General features: G+C 48.5%; 1 protein-coding gene and 1 long non-coding RNA gene across 6 annotated transcripts in view; both read left to right on the top strand.

Moving 5' to 3' along the window:
• The window catches only part of GRIA3 (glutamate ionotropic receptor AMPA type subunit 3), a 154,070-nt gene that overhangs the window by 124,099 nt on the left and 6,980 nt on the right, over positions 1 to 22,991 (top strand). For 4 of the 5 annotated variants that reach the window (XR_008735233.1, XM_055727412.1, XM_055727411.1 and 1 more), the window contains 2 exons: positions 7,689 to 7,936; positions 8,498 to 8,612. Coding sequence is in view for 4 of the 5 variants with exons in the window: in XM_055727412.1 (XP_055583387.1) it covers positions 7,689 to 7,936; positions 8,498 to 8,612 (363 nt within the window). In the remaining variant the exon portion in view is untranslated. The remainder of the gene's footprint in view (positions 1 to 7,688; positions 7,937 to 8,497; positions 8,613 to 22,991) is intronic. The other variant, XM_055727410.1, reaches the window with a different exon arrangement.
• LOC129737410 (uncharacterized) lies at positions 8,623 to 22,660 on the top strand. The gene is made up of 2 exons (XR_008735235.1): positions 8,623 to 19,858; positions 20,121 to 22,660. It is a non-coding gene; the product is annotated as an uncharacterized LOC129737410 (long non-coding RNA).

Raw genomic sequence — 22,991 nt, 5'->3', positions numbered from 1 at the left:
GCAGGTGGGCAGGGAGGCAGGCGGGCAGGCCGAGAGGCAGGGAGGTGGGCAGGCAGGCAGGCAGGCAGGGAGGCAGGCAGACACAGCACCACCGTGCTGAGCCCCAGTGGTGCCGCCCAGCCCCACGGTCTCCCCGCGCTGCCCAAGCTCTGGCACTGGCTGTGAATCACAGAGGGTTTACAAAGGCGGCTTGGCTCTTGGTGAAGGCTTTCATTTTAATTTCCCAGTCAGCATTGCAACGAGGACGAATGGGTAGCAGCAGTGAAGTCAGGAGATTAATATAGGCATAGTCTGAAGTTCAGTCTGGTGCCAGGAAAGGACATCTTCAAATCTTGATTTACGTTCTGCTGCTCAGACTGTTACTGACATGTCAGCGACGTCTAGTTACCGCCAGAGCGACTCTTTGCTTGTCTGTTTTTGTGAGTGGAGCTCACTCCAGAAGAGATGTCTACAGCTACATGTCTGCAGCTACGGCACATTGCCTGCCTGCTGCCAGAGCTCACCTTTTCCAAATGACCGTGATATGCAGGGAGAAAGTCTCAGAAGAAAACTCCTACAGTTGCGCAGTATTTTTAGAAGATGAAGTTTCTGTTGTAATTGGGCCGCTATGTCTGTCAGGTGTGGAAAAACTAGTGTTGCTGAATCCTGGAGGGGTTTCTGCGGACTGCTTCCCCAGCTGCCATTGAGTCCCCCTCCCCAGCGCCGGCGGACCCCCACCCCAGCCCCAGCAGGGGAGCAGCCTGGGGGGCTGAAGGGGCTGTCTGCCAGAGGCAGAGCTGTGCTCCCAGCCCTGCTCAGGGGTTGTCTGAATCTTGATGGAGGGAATCCTGGAGGAAAGCGGGCAAATTCCCCGGGGTTTTGGGTCTGATCCTTCAGCTCTCTGGGCTTCATTTGCCCCAACTGGGAAGGGAAGGTGCCGTCCCTAAGGCAGAAGTTACATCATGGATTTGAACAACAAAACAACATCTCCCATCACAAACTTGACGGTGAAATACTATTATTCACCAGCCCACCCTTCCTTTTACATTTATGCTTTTGTTACCAAAGATTTGTATATTCCTACAAAGACACAAACTAGTTCATATACACATGCTTGAACCTTGCTTATCTATGGCATCCCACAGATTCATAAACTGTGGGTAGAGGTTGGTAAATCTGGGGGTTGGCCTTGCTAAAAGAGAAATCCCTGTCCATGCTCATGGCATCTGACCTACTTTCTACTGCTGAGAGTGTAATAAAAACAAAGGGTTCATGTAATGATGGCATTGATTTTTCTGTCCATATAGGTAAGTAAATTGTTGGCATGGCAAGTTATCTGTGGCTAAAAGCTGTGACATTGATCAGTTACACTTCACCCTATGACCTTCAGTAAATGACATCCCTGCTTTCATGTCCGCACTTGGGAAAGGAGACTAATGGTGCCCACTGGCCTTCCACCTGTTTTTACTTTTTCAGTAAAGAGCTTGGAAAACTCAGGCAGAGGGACATTACTAATAATATTTATCCTGTTCTTCTTACTAAGGTAGCACCACTGGGCTGGCCTCCATGTGCTCCAGAGCTGGCGCTGGGCTGGGGGCTCCAATCGCTGTCCCTCGCTCCTCCCAGAGGCAGCTGTGGCAGGGTGGCTCGATGTCAGGCTTGCGCAGGAGCGGGAAGGCAGCAAATCAAAGCTTTGCCCAAAAGACCAAGGCAGTGGTAGCCACTCCGTTGCAGTTTGCCATATTGAAAGTCCAAGAAAGCAACTGCCTAAAAGTGATGGATCTTAAGGTGATCCCCAAGCCAGGCAGCAGCGCCGCTACCAAGGCGGTCTGCTGGCATTTTTTCACTCCTGTTTAGTAGCTTGCTTTTTAATGGTTCATAAGCTACTCTATTCATTAGCTGCTGTGGAAGAGCTAATTGCACACGTGGAAAAAGAGCAATGAGTGATGATAATGAAGCTAAGGTTCACACTTAACTACCTAGGTTCATATCAGTGAGGTGTGCATCTATATAAAGGCAGCATGTATTATTCAGATTAAATACCTCCACTGTTTTTAGTATGGACCTTTGTGTTTTGTATCAGCAACATCTGTCTGACTTAGGGCTATAAATTTCCCTTGTTAAAGAGCTGTAAATTGGTCATAGGGGTGGTGCAGCAGAGGAGTGTGTTAACTCTGCTGCTTTAGGTCCCTTTATCGATGTCTCTGCCCACCTCTGGGTGCATGCCATGGTGAAGATGCTCCATCCACGTTGCACTTGTCTCTCTGCCATTTGCTGCCCTTCCCTGTTGGGTTTACTGCATTTCAATGTGTGCTGCCTACTCTAAAGCATATTAAAGTTTACATAGCCTGGACCCAGCCCTGAGACCAGGCAGTGTAACTGGCTTCCTTCTGGGTCTTCTCCCTCTCCAGTATGCCTGTTCCATTTCTTACGCTGATACTGCCCAGCATGAAACATTTTCCTGTTCTTCTGTATAGCCCAGCTCCTGGATTCGTGGGGGGACATTATCTCTTTCTCTCCTCCTTTTTTTTTTTTTAAGCTTGTTTATCAGGCCTCTGGTTGTGAAGACATAAGTAAAAAAAATAACATCAGTATAATCTAAAATGTTAAACGTACAGAGTAAAAAAGGGATAATATATAAATTAATTTTAAATTTAAAACTGATTTGAGCGAATTTGGCTCGTGACTGGACCAACAATAACCACCTATAAGAAAATGGGAAATAATTTCCTGGTGCCTGTCCTAAGAAACAAAGGACCATTTTGGCCATTGTAATAAAACATCCCAATGGGGTGCCTGAGGCGGGCATTTTGAAGAAGACCTGCAGGTTACAAAGAAGGCGGCAGAGAAGGCAAAAAGGTCTAAAATAGGCAAAGGGCATCCTTGTAACGTACTTTAACTATAGAGGGAAAATTCTGTTTCTTTCAACTACAATAGCTTCACTGCTCCTCAGTAGTGGAGGAGGTGACACGATGTCACTTTTAGCAGAAGTGTGAGACAGATGTCTGCAGAGGGGGAAAGGTAATTTGGTCAATGGGAGAAGGCTTCAGCCACAAAGATATTTTACAGCTAAATTTAACCAATGTCAAAGAATCGCCCAACATGTGCTGGGTTTTGCAGTATATCTCTAGGCGGTTTGGGGCATGCAAGAGTGAAACCAAAGCATCTGTCCCGCTCAGCTGGAGCCAGGTTTGTGGGTGCTGGGGTTTTTGTTGTTGTGCAATCAGTTGAAGAAATCACTGCAACTGAGAGGTTAGAGCTGCCTCCTTCCCACTGCCTCTAACGCACCCCAGCCCCATCCAGCTGCACTTTTCGATGTTGTGGCATACTGTGGGCTTGTTTGATTTTTCATTTTGGTACTGGAGCCAACAACACATCAAAACGAAGAGAATTATAATGAAAGACGGTGTTAAAATTGGGGACTGATTGAATTGGCACCTTCTTCTGAAACGAGCACGTTGCTAGCCAGAAGCAACGTGTATTTAGGTACTGGTGAGTAATGGGCTAAGGGAAGCGGCTCCCCAGCGTGAGAGCTGCTCTGCGGACACGGAAGGGAGTTGCCTGCCAGCCCCATGCTGGGTGTGTGTGGCTCCTACTTCTGCATCAACATCTCTAAATTAAAAAAAAAGCCAACACTATTGGCAAAGCAAAGGCCGGCTCTATTTATATCTGCAGTAAGGCTGCGGTAATGAAAAGATGCTTTAATGTGTCCCAAGGCCTAGATGAAACACTGAAAATGTTGCTTTTAAGAAAAAAATGATAATAATATCCCCTTGAAATCCCATGGAAATGTGCGTGACGGTCTTCTTGAGAGCAATATCAAAGAAGTGAAACAGGAGTTGCAGAGCATGGGGAGTTACTGCAGTTATGAGCTTTGAATTGGTCTAAGTCTTTGCTTTTAAGCTTTTTCCCTAAATATCTCTTTAAAAGTAACACTTTAATGAGAGGGAGAATGTTTTACTGCCCCTGAACTCCAGCGGTAGTGCCGATCTGTCACACCTTACCTTATTTTGGAGTGTAAATCCTTTCCCTACGGTTGCTCCTGCTGTCTGGCCCCCCTCGCAGGTGTCAGACTCCTGGGGGGGCACATGGGGGCTGGAAGGGGCGGCATGAATGTCTGCAGAGCAGGACAGATGGGTGAAAATGTTCTTTCAGCACAGGATTTGCAGCTTTATAGTTAGAAAGGAAAGGAATGTTCCTTTTCCGAAAGTCTTCAGGGGGTTCTGGGGTTTGCTTTGTGGCAATTGGAAAATAGGAAAAAGGGAAATATTTACTCAAAATACCATCTTTCATCACACTGACTCTTTGACCAGCTTTAGTCAGTGGGTTGTTTCATGTGGTTGAGCAGGTGTGAAATGTGCCCCCTGGGGCACAAAATGCCCTTGAGCACTTCTGAGGGGGTCTGCAGGTTTTGCAGCTCCTCTGGTGGCACTGTCCCTTTCTCTAAGAAGCCTCATCATAAATCATCATTTTGGCCTCATTGCAAATTTAGGGGAACGGCTGCAAAGAGTGGCACGAACTGAGCAGGACACAGTGGCCAGAGCCCATCGCCTCGCTGGTCCCCGCTGCCGGGACATCAGCGGGACCTCCCCAAGCCCCCCCAGCCCCCCCAGCCAGGCTCTGGCTGCTCCCAAGCCAACGTGTGCCCGAGGCATTTTGCCCCAGCCTTTCCCTGTCAATACCTGCTGTGTCCATTTCTAGCTTGCTTTTTTGTCTGCTTCTGCTAGATCAGACTGCTATGCTAATTTAGCTAATTTGACGATAGTAACAAGGTATTGCAAAAATCCCGCTTGGCAGAAGAAAAGGGAGGCAGCGATCATAGAGAACTGCACTGATACTTATTAACTGCGTCATCCAAAAGAGTTAAATGAAGGGAGCAAACGATAAGGCTTAGGCTATTTGTTCAAGTTGAAGAGAGATCTGGTTTTGAGTCATGGAATTTGGTTTTTTGAAGCATGAATGATGGCATTCACCCTTTGCCCTTGGAGCAGGGAACATGCTTTGTTTGGACCATTTGCAGCCCTGAGCGTGCTGCTGGCACTCATCAGATAACTGTTATTATTAACAATGCACAGATGTATTGGCAATTGCTTTTAGGTAATCAGGCCAGCTGGAAAGAGTATGAAAGAACTTATTAAAGACAGATATTCTGATGTGAGTTAGAAGATGAAAAGGAAAAGAAAGTCTGGTTTATCTATGTAATTAAAGGCACACTCTGCAGAGGAAAACAAACAAAAGCATACGTAGTGCATGCACAATTTTTGAAAGCTAACCGCTTTAGTTTGCTGAGAGGTAGAAAGAGAAAGAATAAAGCTGCATTTTTACCTTCCTTTTGTCCCGTAGATGCCCATTTGCAAATATAAATGGGCAGGTGCTTTTGTATTATTTATGTTAAAAGAAGATGAAGGTTGTAAGGACAAGCAGCTTGAATCTAGGGCACGCCAGAATTGCCATTGCGCAGGCAGCCTCTGGGTTGGCCAGCCAGGCTGTTCCTGTCACCGTTCTGCACGAGGAAACCGCACAAGAGCAGGCAGGTCAGCCGTGGGCAGCGCCGTGCCTTGGGCTGTGCCATGTGCTGCCCACGCTGCCTGCTCTGCTTCTCGTGCAGGTGGGCACAGCTGCCAGGCGGGCTCTGCTGCCCACAGGGCACGGACATGGTGGCAGCCGCTGACAGCCACCATCTCCTAGCACCTCTGGTAGCCCTGGGGTCCCCATGGCCCCTCCGGCAGGTGCCCTGGGCAGCTCCAGCAGGGAGGGATGCGTGAAACGCCCATGTGCAGCAAGGGGGCTGTTGGCAGAGCCGGAGACACAGGTCGGTGCGCTCTGAGAGGGTGCCTCGGGTAATGGCTGACAAAGCAGCGTGTTGTAACTGCTGAGATGTCTCTTCTCAGCTGGGGCTGGGTACTGCCCCTCTCCAAGCACGCACACCCCCCAGCCTGAGGCTGGCAGGGGCAGCAGCGGTGCCGGTGCAGGGCAGCAGGTGCACGCTCCCCCCAGGAGCTGGGCTGCCGCGCATCCCCATCCCAGGTTATTTGGTGTTTGCTGTTGCAGGGGGCAACCAGGCAAACCCCCCAGATTCCTTCTGCTTACCTGTGTAAGGACCATTTCAGGCGCTATTTATATCCCCTTCCTCCCACCGCTGCTTCGCTCCCAACGCTGGACAGACGGAGCCGTACAGCCCATGTTTAGCCAAAACCAGCTCCCTGCTGAAATCCCTCTGGCTTGTTTTTCACACCCACCACCCAGCCAGCTCCTCACGAAGCCTGTATTGTCTCTCTGATTTCCTGTTGTTAGCTGGCTTGCATTTTCAGTTGTTTTTTAAGCTCATCAGGAAGGATAATTAAAATAAAATCTTGCCCTCCATGCTCCTCTCCAGCCGTCGTAGCGCACGAGCTGAGCATGGTAATCTGAAGAGCAGTGAAGGCAGGACTTACTCCCTGTGAAATGTTTGGCGGCTGGTTGTTAAGCTTTTCATTATTCAAAACAGATTATATTGTCCTGAATGAGGAGGAAACATGTCTCCATCATCGAGCTGATGGACATTAACGGTCCTCTGCCGCAAGTTTGTTAAATTTGGACTAGATTTAGCTACTGCCTGCCTCATTCCCGTTCTGCAAGGAAGGCTGCAGACGGGGAACTGGCAAGGAGTAGGAGGCATAAATTCGAGATACCCACAGCTTGGACCAAAAGCCTTATATAAATCTTTTGGATTTCCATACTTTAGAGAAATACCATTGGCATTACTGCCTTCTGTCAGCCAAGCAGGAAAGTTTAACCGGTAGTCCAGGGTACCAATGCTTAAGAGTCTGGAGGTGGCTTTAAGATCTGAGGGTGGTTTAAATGTTCCTGGTGAGGAAGAGGGAGAAGGGGAAGTAACACATTTCTCAACATTTCCAGGTTTGCACCTGTACGCAGAGCTAGAGGCTGTTAGGATTGGCTCAGTCTCAAAGCGAGGAAAATGGGAAAAGATCTATAAATACATGAGACACAAGCAGTTCACCAGCAATTCTTTCAGCTTATTGCTAATATTTTTGTTTGCTATCTTTTAGGAAAATGTAAAAGTGAATTTTGGAAGTTTAACTATTGACGCGTAAAGGATTTTGTAATTGCTATTTATACCTCTTATATGAGCGTCACTAGCAGAAGCCACTAGAGCTGTCCTGATCTGCTGTACCATAGACCTGCCATCGCCGCTGTGACGAGTGGACTCCTGCCTGGCTGGGAACTTGTAATAAGCAAATGTCGGTGTTTCCCAGCTGTGAGTTAGCACAAAAAAAGATGCTGAGGATCTGTGCAAGGAGGAAAGCCTTCTTGTGCATCTGTTGGCCATGATGGATGAGCGGGGATGTACCACCCCCCCAGTGGCTCGGAAGCGGAGCAGCGTGCAGGCAGATAAGCCCGTGGCAGCACAGGAGCCGAGGCGCTGGGACGGGCTCGTGCCGTTTCTCATCCTGACGGCCGGGCTGCCAATTACATGGCAATTAGCAGAATAAATGCCTGAGATATGTTTCCCCCTCCCCAACCATTTTATGGTTTGGTCATTGTCCAGGGGCAATGTGTCTCTCTCAGAGCTACTTTGACTTTTTTATTTGTTAGCTTTAATCAGTTGCAGGGTGTTAATTATACCTCTAAGCCGACCAAGCCCAAGGAGCTGGGTCTAGTGCCCTTGCCAACACGACTCTTCATTTCCCTCCTTTCGTCTCTCCCAGAGGTCAAAAATAGCCGTCTACGAGAAAATGTGGTCGTACATGAAGTCGGCCGAGCCCTCGGTGTTCACCAAAACGACGGCGGACGGGGTGGCGAGGGTGCGGAAGTCCAAGGGGAAGTTTGCCTTCCTGCTGGAGTCGACGATGAACGAGTACATCGAGCAGCGCAAGCCCTGCGACACCATGAAAGTTGGCGGCAACCTGGATTCCAAGGGCTATGGTGTAGCAACCCCCAAAGGCTCAGCATTAAGGTGGGTGGAATAATATAACAATATCCATGTTGTTATAGTATTCCACCTACCCTGATGTATTGTGTTGTCATTTTCTTTCTTGTGGATTTTGAGGTAACTTTAAAGTTTAAAATCTTCAATATTCCATGGAGTTAAATAAGACGGTAAATTATGGTTTCATTTATTTAATGCATCCATTTTTTTTAGTGTTCTCTTCGTGTTGTCCTTTCTGATTGTTTGTTGCTGTTTTAATTTTACAGTTCAATGGCTTTTTCAATTTAAATGGTAAAAGCCGAGTTAACCTGCCATATGTGACGAATGTTAACTGCATGATGTGGTGTTCTTGTTACTTTTTTTCTCAAAGACGATTTCCCCATCCCGCACACTTCAGTTTTGAGCAAATGTTATCCTCCATGCCACCTTCCAATATTTAACCCTGTATTTGCTGTACAGACATTTTGATAGCTCCACGTTCTGTGAAATTTTAGCCAATTTGTCCTCTTGTGCTCCTTTTTTTATACGTTACGATTTCCTAAGCATTTGTGCATTTTTTTCTTACAAGTTATGTTTTATCGTTTCAAGAAATGCTGTTAACCTGGCAGTATTAAAACTGAATGAGCAAGGCCTCTTGGACAAATTGAAAAACAAATGGTGGTACGACAAAGGAGAGTGCGGCAGCGGGGGAGGTGACTCCAAGGTCAGCCTCAATGTCACCACAATCGGGTACCTTAGCAAAGAGTAATCGGCAAGGCTGTTATTTTACTTCTCAAGAAAAAAACCAAAAGCAAACAAAAAAACCCAAAAGGAACGCAGATTAAAACCATTTGAATAATTGTGGTGGGGGAAAAAAAAAAGCCATTTGCTTGCCCAGTAGCTCTTTCAAAGAAACGGTCTTATTTAACATCGTCAGCAGGCTTGGTCGAGCTGGGAAACCTGATTTAACTAACAGATAGAAAGTCCAGCGTTGGTGGGACCGATGAAGAGCAAATGGGTGCTTGTAACTGCACGAGAACCCAGCGATCCCAGCTGGCCACCGTACTGAGCCCTGAGGACGGGGCTTGTCCTTCGCCACGATCTGACTGCGATGCAGAGTGGGGGTTTTGGTGAGGTTTTCTTGGCCAGGATCAGCTGTGCCAGCGCAGACCTGGAGGTGGGAGGGCTCCCTTCTCCTTTGCTCTTACAGGGAGGAGCCAGGCAAACCAGTACCAGCACGGGCTGCATTGCTGGCCCAAACTGGTGCCACCAGAGCCCTGGGAAGAAGCCTGGTCTCTGGGGAAGAGCTGCTTGGGTGGATCTGTAGCTCAGGGAAGGAAAGGGTGGCTGCTCATCTGATTGAAGCGTGGAGGCAAGAGTTAAGCAGCAGTCACAGCAAAGACATGTTGCACAGAGATGGCAGTCGCCCATCAATGGTAAAATAATAACAATAACGGTAACGTGTAAGGAGCTAGAGCTTGCAGTAGGCAAAGCTGAAATGAGATACGTTGCTTGCAACGGGGAAGTATATTGATGCGCTAAACTAGAAATGAATCTTAAGAAAAGAGATTCTGGTAGTTTTGCCTAGCATATTCAAACGTCACCTTTTGCATGCCGCTGACAAGTCTTCTGCACGCAGCTGCGCAGGAGCACTGTGTCTGCGTTCGCTGGGCTTTTGAGCCTGATGTGGATTGAAATCCTGGCTGTGGAAAAGCCTTCTGCGGAGCTGAGGCTTCCCCCAGTCTTTCAGGCAGCCTGTAGCTGCAAGACTCTCCAAGTTGCTTTAATGAGCTTGTGTATTGCAAAGGTTAGTGTGCTTTCATATTGCCAGCCTTGCCCTGTAAAACTGGCAATTTCTGCAGTCATCAACCTGGTGAGGAGAAGCTGTAGCTAGAGTAGGCTGGGTACGCTTGGTCACCTTGGGTACAGGAATTACCAAGAAAATTAATTTAAAATACATTGTTATACTGAAAACTACTGAGATTCATTTTCCTAGTGACACTCTCCTACAGCTAGTAAAACCAGTTCCTTAGAGAACAGTAACTCCTAATCTCTCTTATAAAAATGCTGCAGCTTTGGTCCAAAATCAATAGCAACAGTATTTTCAGTAAACTGCGGTTTCGGACAATTACTGCAAATTACTGCTGCGTTCTATTAATGAGTTGCTTACAGTTGGCTACGTAGGAAATGGCTCATCTACTCCTCTCTGACGTTAGCAAAAGCCACTGCGTAATAGTAAAGGGAGGAGAACTCTGGAATTCAGGTCTGTTCAATAACTGGAGGTCTGCAGTGCTCAGCAGCTGCCTGGATAGATGAGCACAAGCTTTTTTATGCTTTTCAGCTCTGCTGCTCATCCCTCACACAACATATTTATATAATCTTATACTTGCCAGTATATTAAATGTTTAATATTCTCCTGGGACCCAGCAACTCGTTGTCTGCTGCTGCCTCCATGAAAGAAAACTCTTTGTACAAACCAGCTTCAATGAACTTCATTGCTTCGAGTTCATTGAATTAAACCCAGCCAACTAATGCTTACAGCCCTAAGGAAACTAGAAAAGCTTTTTTAAATGGTCGTAATTAGGGCAGGGCATCCTTCTATTTTTGCTTGTGCTGAAGGAACTTTTACAAAGAGCGATACCCTATGTTAGCAAGCCCTTGGCCCTGGTCCCTGGGCGTTACGGTGGGCTGTGGGACCGTGGGTGGGTGTCCAGTGAAGAGGAAAGGGTACAGACACGGTGGCGTCTGTTTTGCTAGTTTAACGTGTCCATCACAAGGCGCTGCCTTGCTGCAGTTTGTCACAAGGTGCTGTGATGAAGGGCGACTTGTCTGAGCTGCAGGCGCTGGCTCTCGGGGGCACGGCTCAGCCGGCGGAACTCCCCAGGGAGGAGGACACAGGTGAGAAAGACCTCCCGTGGCACCGCAGGCTAGGGGAGGCAGGGAAGGGCTTAGCTGTTGTTTTAGAGACGTCGTAAATCCAAGGGCTTTTGTTGTTCCCAAGTGGCTTTTCTTTGGAGGTGGCGTTTTGTAGGCACTGAGTGCTTCAGGCTGCGATGCTGTGGCACTGCAGCCGATGGGCAGATGCCTTCCCGGCAGTGCACACCCCAGTCAGCCACTGCTGCCGAGCTCAGGCTGTGCCCAAGCCCCCCAGGAACCCCTCGGGAGCCCCTGGGGAAGGCGAGCACCCATGCTGCCTGCTGGGCACTGCGGCCCCGACACTCTCGCTGGCCTCTCTCTCCTCTTCTCCATCCTCCCACCTGAGTTGCTCTCGCCATCTCATCCCACCTCACCAGCTGATTGTTTATATGAACACGGCTTCATTTACAGAGCGTTTCATGGGAGTCACTTCAAAACTTCTGTTTTTCCCTTGAAGGAGGTGGTAGCTGCAGGGGGCATCAGAGAGGACGGGGGGTGAAGGTGCCTCCGCTGGAGAGATGCAGACCTGGCACCCCCCCCAGGGTGGCACGGGGACCATTACTCACTCGGAGCGGCTGTCTTTACCGGCTGAGCTGACAGACCACCTCTCTTAGCTTCGCCAGTAGAGACCCAGGCTTGGGAAACTGCTGCTCCGAGTTTGTGATCAGCCTCTTCCCACCTGCTGCCAGGGAGCTGTGCGTAGCCGTGAGGCATTGCGGGCGGAGGGTGCCGGCTCCTTCGGCTGAATTCTGCTGTGCAGTCTGGTATTCTAGCTTGTACTGAAAGCCAGAGGTAAGTGTGCAGCCTGTTCAACTGTGCCAGGGCACATCGTCGTACCACAGAGAACCCCGTCGCCAGAAAATGCCCTCCCATGCTCCTCCTCCCCGCGGTGCAGTATGCGGTTTGCCTCTGCCTGGGGATGAAGGATTCTGAGTTGTGAGCTCACCTCGTGTTATTGTATCCTCATCACCACTGGAAAGTTGAACAGTGACTTCAAATTCACAAGGATTCTGAGTCTGACAGCAGGAAAAAGAAAAGGTATTCAATGGACTTTCTGCCAGTTCCTTAATCACAGTTACACAGACTGTAAGGTTAGTCCTGTGAGCATCTCGTGGTCTTGGGCTCCACTCGTAATTTAAGACTAAAAAGATTGTGCTGTTTTAATGAGATCGTTTTAAAGGCCTCAGCTGACATATGTCTCATTTCCAGTGCTCCCAGTATATGCCGGCGCTGGTGTGGAGCAGAGGGTGCCAGGCTGCCCTGCAGTGTCTTGGCCATCGGTACCGCCCTGGCGAAGCGCGTTACCCCATTTCGGTAGGGTTTTTATTTAAGAAGTCCGAAGGGGAACATGCTGCATCCATATGTAATTTGCCTGTGATGCATGTCAATATGTTCAGGCTGACTTGGCTGACAGGTGCAGACATTCGGGTACGTGCATCAAAATTTGTTCACTTCACTCTCCTAAATGAGCGTGAATTTAGTTTCGTCTGTTGGATTCATGGCAAAATTATACTGTCTTCAAATTCTCTTATGCATGTGAGCTGAGTTCTCAATCGTGAGAGAATGGGAAATAGCAGTTATAAAAAAACATATTCCAGGAAATATGTTACAGTGTATTACGAGTTTGGAAACTAATTATTTTGTTTATTATACAATCCTGTCATCTCAGAGCTGAGTGATGGCTGAATAGGAATTTAACAAGAAGTAGACAAAAGGGGATGCAGGCAGCGGTGGCAGGCTGAGTGACTTAAGTGAAACTAATTATTCAGTTGCATAGGAACAATTTTCTGCTAAGATAGATTTCTGTAGTTCTGCTGTTGATACATTTCTTGTATTCTTATACCTTCACGGTAACATCTAATGACAACCAACACTGAAGGAGAATGTTTGAATGCCGCATCTCGCCAACTTCACACGCCAAGATTCCTTGCTAATTATTTGACTTCATTGCTTTAACATATTCTTTTTTAGGGTGATATCTCTTTTGGAGTACATCTGTGAAATGACGTACGATGTAATACTACTTCATTTTTCAGTTGTTTCTTTTTAATCCCAGGATTGCTTTTCCAGCGTGCTGGCTGAGTTCTGCCCTCAGAGCCACGCTCCGTAAAGCATCACGTTCCTCAGCCCTTCCAAGCTGTGAGCGTGGCCATTAGCAGATGGGATTTGTTCCCCCATTCCTCTGTGCTATTTTGCTTTGATACATTTTCAGCACAGCCATTAGCATTTGCGGCATAATTTTTTTTAAGTGGCATATTTTTAGAAGAAATCTGTTACGCATTATTTTAGAGGGTACCTGACATCTAAAGAGCACCATTGCCAAACATGTTGTGCTTTAAAGAGAACATTTGGGGAAATGGCTATCTTAAAAAGATGCTGTACGATTTATTTGAGCAATTTGTTTGAAATTATGTTCATCAGTATGAATTTACTTGCCACCCATTCTATAGGCCTGGGTTATGATCTGGAAAAAGATAAAATGGCTGGTCAGAGCCAGTGATAGTAACTCAGAGCTAATTCATGCTCAGATCTGGGAAAGTAATATGAAATTATCGTATTGTGCAAATTACTGACAAAGCAAAATAATACTTTAAGAGGAAGACATCAGAATATTTGTTTAATTGGCAGCTATTACTTTATAGCATATTAGGAAATAACACGGTGTATGTTTTGTGCCAATAATGAAGTCTTAATGCTCTAGGAGTTCATCGGAGCATCTCGCTTAGAGCATTGCCAAGAAGGGCAGAGAGCCTGCTCTGCTTTGCAGAAATGTCTGTGCTGTTGTGCAGATCGTTCGAGGGCACTTTCCTGGGAACATAACCAGGAGACGCAGAACAGGAATTTGGGGTGAGCCGGTTGCCCAGGCTGGGAAGGAGCTGGTGGAGTCAGGGCTGGCATCTCAGAACTGGGAACCGGTTTGTTTTGCCTGTGTCACCTTTAGCATCGTGAGGAGTAGCTGTGCTGCCTTGAGGGAGCTGGACCTGAGGGTAGAAGGAGACGTGCTCGTGCTGGGGGCTGAGCCGGGCCCTGCAGGGTGACCGGGTCCTGCCTTTATGGCTGCAAGAAACCTTCGAGAAAGCCTGGTGACTCATGCGCTCATCCTGGTAATACCTGTGGTGCTTAACGGTTCATTTCCATAAATTGCTTGCATGAGTCATTTATCCTGCATTGTAAGCATCCATATGGGAAAAGCCGAAGCAGAGCTCCTTGGGACTGGAAGAGGAAAAAGGAAAGCCGGAGGCTGGAAGTGGGGCTGCCAACAGCAGGAGCAGGGCCCTTCCTTTGAGCATCTCCCTGGGGGCCGGGGCTTGGCTTGTTTCCTCTTTAATGGTAACTGCTGTCACTTAACATACAGGGGGAAAAGTAAATGCCTTTCTTCTTCTTCTTCAAAGTAATTCTGATGTTTCAGCCTTGAGCTCGTGGACGCAGGCACTTGTGCTGCCCTGGTGGATTTTTCTGGGCTCGCCGGCACTGTAATCGTGGGTCGGACACCTCTAGATTTACACATGCGACGTAGCTGCTTGCGGAATGGCTTGTGTAGCCTTTGGACTAAGCAGCGCCTGCCTGCAGCCTGCTGAGGAGCCTGAGCACAGGAGTCGCAGAAGAAGCTGCCCCAAGAGGAAAATATATCATAGAAGACGGGGGGAGAAATGGCTGTGGCTAGAGGCGAGAGAAAGAGAAGGTGAGGGGATGGCCTGCACGCAAGGTAAGTTGAGTCTCTTGCTCATATCCACCCAGGTTAGAGAGGATCCAGGCAATGGCAGGAAAGATCCACGCTGCTGTTGCAGGTGGGGTAGGTTTGAGCATGACAGCAAGCATCTACCCTCCCCTAACCTGCCTCCCTGCGGGGGCAGCTCTTCCTCCCACCCCCTCGCCACGTCCGTCTGTCAAGGCTCGGGCACCGCTGTGAATGAACTACAGTGCCTTGTTACAGCTTGCATTGCCTAATCCAATAGGCATGTATTATTGCATTAGCACTTGGCACTTCTATTAAATTATGATCCTGTTAGTACAGAGTTTAATTTGAGCTACATTTATGAAACATATAAATATACTTTCCTAGAGACAGTTGCTGCTACCAAACACAGGCTGCAAGCTCCCTGCAAAGAGTGGAGGAACTTGCGGTCCCAGCTGGTAGCACATCTGGCTCTGTGCAGGTGTACCCAGCCTGTCTGTAGGTGTTACAATGGCATCATGCATCTGTGGCCGTCTTCCACGTTGCAGCAAATACAGCATCGGTTAAAACACCTGAATTTCAAATGGCATACCTAGTTGCTGCAAGGAAAAACCCCGTGGCTTCCACAAGGATGCAATGGTTGTGCCAGCCTGCCTCTAAAAAAACAGGCAAGAAATCTTGAACTGACCAAAGAACACTATTTATGGAAAAACACAGTAACGAAGACTAGAACAAAGTTCTGTTACTGAGAACTGTTGCAGCTATGAAATACTCAGCAGTAACTAAAACAACCCCCACCCCCTGATGATCATTTGCATTGCATTTCAAATGGCCGTTGCCAAACCCCCCTTGAGCAGCCTTTGCAAAGCCTCCCGTTTGCCATCCGAGCAGAGCTGAGAGCCGGTGTGCCAGCGCTCTGAACCGAACGAAGCCACGCTCGTAGGCTGGCGCACCGCATCGGCACGGCAGGAGAAGCCACCGCCCGTCTCCATCTCCCACAGCCGCCGGCTCTGTCACTGCCAGTGTCCCAGCAGAAGGAAATTTGGAAAATTACTCGGTGTGCTATTTCATAGCTAAGATTTCTTGTCATCCCGTGATGCCCTTCGGTACCGAAAGGCACAACAGAGGCAGAAGGTGCCGTGACCTGCTGCGAAGGAGGGTCCCACCCCAGCTGCGGGTGACAGCCACGGCTGAGCCCACAACCCACACAGGCAGCTGGGGGGCTGCAGTCCCGGGGTGCTGCTGGCCAGCCCCCACCCCACCCACCCCCCGGCCCCTGGAGCACAGGGAACCCCTCTGGCTCTGCTGTGGAGGAGGAACAACATCCTCCTGCCAGGGGATTTACCGCCATGCTCGACGCCTCCAAGCTCTATCCCTGCCATCAGCCTGCTGTGTATTAGGTGGCTGGGGGATATATGGGGCTTGAGTTGCCAGGTTTTAATCTTCTGATTTTGAAAGCTCATCTTTTCAAACTAGGTGGCTTCAACTTTTTTCCTCTGCCCACCCTTAAAACATTTCAGTGCCTCAAATGTTAAATCTTGTAGATGCACAACTGCTGGTAACACAGGGCAGGGGAAGAATGGTGCGGGTCTGAAAAGGTAGCAAAGAGCAACCAAGTGTTCATTTCTTAAAGAAATGCCTGTGCTTTTTCCATGAATATGAAATGTTCAGTGTGAGGTACAGAAGATCGCATTTTGAGACAGAAGGTAACAAATGGGAACAGTGAGTAACCATTTGTTTTCATGCCTGTATTTCCAGGACTCTGTGCACCCCTGCTTGAAGTACCAGGTAACTGTAGTCCTTAAACAAACACAGTGGGTTTTAGTAATAAGCCCATTTCTATCTGAAATCTTCCCCATCCCTCACACGTGGGTGCATAGCAAAACGTGAAGTTGTGGTACAGAGAGATCGCTGAAGTGGTAAATCATGACAGGCAGATAGATCTGCTCTCGGAAAGAGCAGAACATTTGGACAATGCATTCACCCAAAGGTTTTGTATCTAGTCAGAAGTTATTTCGGTAACAAGATCTGACAAAAAGTCCATTCAATAGTTGCAGATCAGGCTGGGATTTATGGAGCTTGGGGGAATAAAGTGCCTGATTTGATTTAGATGGGTCTTTAACCTTAAGCAATGCCCTCTAGAGAATAATGCTGGATTTGGTATTTCTTCCTGGATTGTTTCTATCTTTATATTTTAAAGATACCAAGATGGTTGTTAGTGAGATTTTTATGGTAACCTGTCAAATTAAGCGGAGTGCTTGGGCTTGATGGCTGCGTTTGTTGGTGCCCTGTGCTGCCGCATGGGCCAGCTCGGGGACACAGAGGTGGGTCACTTGCAGTGAGCAGGACCAGAGGACCCGTGAGCATCCGCTCCCTCCTGCCGGAGCTGGACTGGGAATGCTGGTGATCCAGCGTGGTGCGTGGCTTGGAGGGGTTTCTCCATGGTGCTGGGTGCGCGGGGGCTGAAATCTCAGTGCAAGGCGGTGGTACAGCCGTTTGGTGGTGGCATCCTCCCTGTGCCCTTCGGATATTTACCTCTCGGAGCGTGGCAAAGGTGATGCTTCCCACATGTCCACAACAAGCTTCCTGCTCTGCTTCCCCTGAAGTCGGCGGAGATTTGCCAGTGACACCGACAGGAACGATTAATTCAGTGTTTTCAGTAGCTCTACCCTAGAGGATTTTAGGAAGCACTTTGAATTAAGAAAACGCTTGTTTGCCTGTGCCTTAGTCCACTTGCCTTTCCTCTGACACTATGAGGTGGATTTTAGAAACTCAAGCACTTAACGTCTAAACTCTCTGATGTTACAACGTTGTTGGTTGGGGTGTGCTGACATCAGCAATCACAGGGATGCTCCAGCCAGCAAGGACAGCTTTGGCTGCAAGAAACAAGAGGAAAAGAATTCCTGCTGCAGAATTGAAAGCACTCTAAATATGTCAGATTCCTAAATTAAAGGGATTAGGTACAAAATAACGGGGATTAAAAATAAAATAAGTCGAAAACCACTTTAAAATGTACTATCGGAGACCTGGTACCACCATGGACTTTGGCCTCTGTCCTGTCGCTGGGATTCAGACGAAAGCGTGAAGAGCCCTTGGCAGGGATGCGGCTCTCGGTCCGACTGCGCGGCTCTGGCTTGGGGGGAGGACATCATGCTGCATTAATCTTGCCATCTTCAGAGGGCTGGACTTGCCAGGAACCTCCTGTGGCTTTTTGTGTCTCTGATCCCACAAACCAGCGATAAACCTCGCCTAGCCAGATATTAGACCAGATTTACAGCTGTGCTGCGCCCGGGCGGTATGACACAGCCAGAGCCCAGGGGTGTCTTTGGTGTTGTAATTTTGCTTCCCCTGATGTTCCCAAATGGCCAGTGCCAGGGTACATGAAAACACAAACAGCTTTGCTGCAAATACCACATCCCTAGTGGTGTGTGCCAGCATTTCTACAGCGCTTCTCCAACTGGAGTTATTTGGCACCTGACGTCGTGTCATCGTACTGCTGGGGAAAATGCCAAAGGGCATGTCAGTGACCGTGCGGGATTCCATGTCACGGCAGATGCGTGTTAAGGACACGGGGCAGCGCGTCTCTGGCCTTCTAGCCAGACCTGTTAGCAAGGGACAAGGCTCCTTTTGGCCATGTTTGCCACGGGGCCAGCATCCATCTGCCTTGTGAGGAGGATCCCTGTTGCCACTGGCCTTACATTTCTTAGCTTTATCACTGCGTAAACCAATTGTCCCTGGGTGAGGTGACATACATCCCTCCCCACTGCGGCTGGGGACGCAGCCATCCTGCCTGTGTAGCCCTGCAGAAGCCACCAAGCCCTCCTGCACAGGGACCGCTCATAAGAGCAGTGGAGTTGTGGTGGTGGGAGGTTTTGCCCGGTGGTTGGCACCCTCCTGGGCTGGCCAGGCAGCTGGGCATCCCTCCCTGGGCTGAGGTGTTCATCAGCTCTTCCACAGCTTGTTCTCTGCTAGCCTGAGCTTCAGCCCCGGCCGTGAGCGGAGAAAGAATGTTTTCAAGGCCAGAGAGCTGCTCTCCCTGCAGATGTTCTCCTGATTTTCCTTCAAGCACGTGGGTGATTTCTTCACTCCAAAAAAAGCTATATTTGGACTCTAGATTCCGCAAGCAACAAGCGCTGAGAAAATGCCCCACTCTATCCTGTACACCAAATATTCTGTGGACCGTCAGAAACTGGCTGATGATGGGTGGAGGAACACCTGCAGTTTGTAAACCCCACGTGGTGAAAGGTGCCAGGGCAGCCCCACCGCCTGGGAGATTCAGTGCAACCCGTGCACTGCCCACCCCGTCCTGCACAGCTCCAAGGAGGCCCTTTAGTTAGTGCTTCAAAGAGCCTGTACTTGTTAGAACTTTTCTTTGCAGCTCCCTTTTCTGAAAGATTGCATCTAAAAATTCTGAATTAATTCTGAGCAATCTGGTTTGAGGGAACAGTGTGCTGTCTGCCGTGTTCATTTGCTCTCCTTGGCAATGATCGTTTTGGGGTATAACATTTATATTACATCCATTAGAGCACAGAATGGGATGTGAATTATCCAAAGCTGTTCCAATCACCACTTAAATCTCTATTGATTGCAAGTAATAAACATAACTACAGTGTTGCTGAGACGTTATGCCACTCAAACCCTGGTTACAGGCAGCTGACAAAAGTCTACAGATTGTTGGGTGAGATTTTTGAGTCCCAAAGTGACTTTTGCTCCTGAATCTCACCTGTAGTGGTCACCAGCTCTTCCCTGTATTGCCTGCTGTGACTTGTGAGGATCAGCCCAAAAACTACAAAGCCACTAGCATCAGTACATCCCATCGCTTGTTCCTGGGAAAAATGGCTCTTTCCAGGAAAATGGGTGTCCTTTTCTTAAATTAACAGCATTAACAGCACTTATGAAAGTGAACCTAAAAGGTCATTAATCAAATTAAAAACCTGTTATGATTTATAATTTGAGAGGGGCAGAAGTTATGCCTTCTCACATTCAGACTGGTAAAGAACTATTTCTTTGATGATTAGTTTAGTTTTGTTCTACTTCACACTTGTTCTGGCCAGAAAGAAATATAATGCCACCGGTTTTCTCAACGAGGATAAAAATTACTGCCACTAGCCCCAAACTGGTGCTGTGGTGAGGAGGTGGGGCGAGAAATCCCTCAGACAGGGTGAGGGTATCTCAAAGAGAAGTAAGAAGAGGGAGCAGATGGCTCCTGCATCATCGTGTTCCCTCTTCTCCATATTGACGGTATGGATGGAAGATAGTGATGAAATAGAAATGTAATGGATGCTCTACAAAGGGCATACGGCAGCACGCTTTTCTGAGGGTTGATCTCACATGTCGGCGTGGTGAGCATCTTCAGCTGGGAAGCAATGCTGCATTTTGTAGGAGATCAACCTTCCCGGCAGAGAAGTGCTGTGGCAGTCCCTGAATTTGGAGGGAGAGGTGGCCGGGATTTTTAAACTGAGCCCAAACCTTTGGGGACCTAGTTCAGGGGTGACGTTTTGATGAGGGAATGCCTGTCGTTTTTCAAAGATCAGTTTGCTCTGTCAGCATCATCCTGTCTCCTGGGGCCACCAACAGCCAGGGGTGTGGCAGGACCTTTGGGGCTGGTGTCCTGTGCCAGGCGGGGCTGAAGTGCAGCAGGGAGGAGACCCCAGGCCACCCAGTGAAGGCAAGAGGTTCCCTTTGAGATGGTGCCACCTTGCCGTTGAGAAAAGACTGGCATAGCTTAGCTTCTAGCAGTAACTGATGGCTGATGAGGGGAAGGTAATGCTGCTGGCACCCGAGAGGGGTCTTCTAACAGGGGAGCAGAGAAGCAAAACTGCTGAAACACCACTAAAACCCACCCCTGTCCCAGGCTTAAGGTCATGTTGGTAGCAGACTCATAATAATGCCATAGGTGGGCACCGATCTTAAAAGTCGTGCCTCTCTTAAATAAATCAGCCATAGCAAATGGCTTCATTTGCCACTGGGGGCAATACTGTTGAGTGTGAGGCTCCTGGTACTGTCTCTCCAGACTCAAGTCTTCCAGCCATTCATAGACGCCAGCAAAAAAAAATCTCAGCAGGTTTGGTAAAGCTGCTTAACAGATCCAACCTTGCATGGGTAAGCCTGTATCGGCCATACCTAGCACATCTGAATGAAAAACACAAGCAAGTAAACAAAAAAAAATCCTTTCGTTATGGTGAGGAATTAAAACATGGCAGGTTTCTGCCCCAAGAATACCATCCGGTGGCATGCAGAACGCTGACATCCCGATGCTAATTGCTTCCACTTGTTTTCTTGGGTGTACTGAGTGCAACAGGAGAGCACGAGCTCTCAAACCTCTGAACATTTTACTTTGATAAAAGCAACCAAACTAGTAGAGAGCTGGTCTGGAAACCACACAGGAGGAGATGAAAAAGAAGCGGGTCATAAATTAAAGCAGAGGAAAAACAGCTGAAGCCACCCGGGAAAGGGCTGAGGACCTCATAGGATACCCCATACAGCCCAACAACAGCAACCTAATTAAAAAAGCATCTGGAAAGCACAAAACTGTTCCAGGAAAAAGATGAGCAAATGGAAGTCTTTTGAGGTAGAGACCCAGAAACTGAGCAAATGATCCTCTCAGCTGTTTTTGGAGCGGCGCAGCTGGCCGGGGAGACAGGCAGGCAGCTGGGACACATCCTTCCCCTAGGGCCCAGACCAGTCATTTAGTTCTCTCAATTCCTCTGCGTCTAAGCAATAAAAAAAAAAAAATCCCCCTTCAAACAAACAGTGTCTGGGCAAGCTATGAAAAATCCCTTTCCTACATCCAGCAGCCCTCGCTCGCAGAAGAGCCCTGCGCTTCCCTCTGGAACAGCCAACAGAAAGCTTTGGAACTCAGTAGCCTTCGACCTGCGGCATGGGACAGGCTGGGTTGCAAGCCTAGGTGTGCACGGAGGAGTCACATCCATCCCACGTGCAGCGCTGAGCACGCGGTGAGGAAAGTGCCACGGTCCGGAGTTGCCCTCCTGCACCTCCGTGGGGACCTCGGGCCAAGCCACGCAGCAGCAAGAATTCCTTCCCGGCATCTTCTGTTTAGGAACACTGTTACACTTTTCCCAACGTGTTTTTGGGTTCTTTACAAAAGTGTTGGGTTGTAGAGCAACGGAGGCAGTGGGTTGATCAGCACTGATAACATGCAGCTGTGGCCTCACCTCAGCGGCAGTAGGTTCTTTGACATGGACGATGTGCAGGTGTAGCTTGTTCCTGCTAAGTGGTTAAATAGCCCTGAGGAGGGGGGAGGGGTGGTCGGATGGAGGAGGAGCAGTGTGGTCTGACCTCTGGAGGAAGGAGAAACAGCATGGACAGTAGACTCTGACCAATGGTAAAAGCCTTGTTGCAGCATACTAGTTTATGTTGCAACCCCATGTTGGACTGTCTGATTGAACAGGGCTAGATAGCTCCTTGGAGACCAGCAACTGGAAAATACACCAGCAGCCAGGGTCAGTTTTCAATGTATTTACTTACCTGGGAGCTGAGGTGGCCGGCTGGCACCGCATCCTTGGCATCAGCTGGTGTCGCATCCCTGCGGGTGAGATGCTGGAGCAGGGGCTGTGGGGGCATCGCACTGTCTCCCACCCTCCGGTTGCTCAAGCATGGGGGCGCAGCTCATGCATTAAGAGGTTTGGGGATGAATTTCCTGGAAGCAGACAAAATTGTTCCTTAGGAATTGCTCAAACAAGCTGTGCTTTGCGCTCCACAAATCGGTGCCTTTTCTAGCATGCCGAGAGGGCGTCTTTGCTCAGGAACATCCCAGCGCAGTAACGGAGCCAAGGGAGGCCGGGAGCTCGCTCCGGCAAACCTCCCGGTCATCTGCGCTGGGGGGACAGGACAGGTGAGGGCATCAGCTACTGCTTCATGGCAGACCGTCATCCCCTGTCCCCCCTGACGCAAGCGGCCAGGCAGGGGGCTCAGCCCCGGAGCACCCCTGAAGGCTGGCACAGGCACATGGAGCAAATCACCGCTGCCCGGGCCGAGCCATTGCTGTGCCTCACCTGACAAACAGGGCAGTGACAAATGATAGCGAAAACCCCAGTTTAGGCAAATTCCCATCTGTTTAGTTAAGATAATTTTAGTTTACTTTTTTTTTTGGCAGTTGTGTGTGCACAATTAACTGCAATCTTGGCTTTAAAAAAAAAAATAAAGCACCCTAATTAGCATATTAAGCCTCCTCATTTCCCAATACTGTATAATGTTGTGAAAGCTAATCTATAATGTATTGGATGTTATGCAAATTTTCTGTACTCCATATGGGGTTTATAAAGGTATGCAAATTAAAAATAGTGTTTGGAATAGGACTGGGGGGAGGGGAAAATTTGCACAATAAAATATGCGGGTAGGAGAAAAGGTGTTTATAACCTTCTCCCTATTGTTTGTGTATTCTCAGCTGCACAATGCTTTTCAAAGCGGAGAGATGCATTGCATAAAGTCTCTCCAAACTGGGTAGTTTTTAAATGAAATTTAAAATGAGAACACTGTTCTTTAAGCAGT

Source organism: Falco cherrug, chromosome 15, assembly GCF_023634085.1.
Source record: "Falco cherrug isolate bFalChe1 chromosome 15, bFalChe1.pri, whole genome shotgun sequence".
Classification (NCBI taxonomy): Eukaryota; Metazoa; Chordata; class Aves; order Falconiformes; family Falconidae; genus Falco; species Falco cherrug.
The sequence above is the reverse complement of the archived record's forward strand: the minus strand, read 5'-3'. Positions and strand labels throughout refer to the sequence as shown.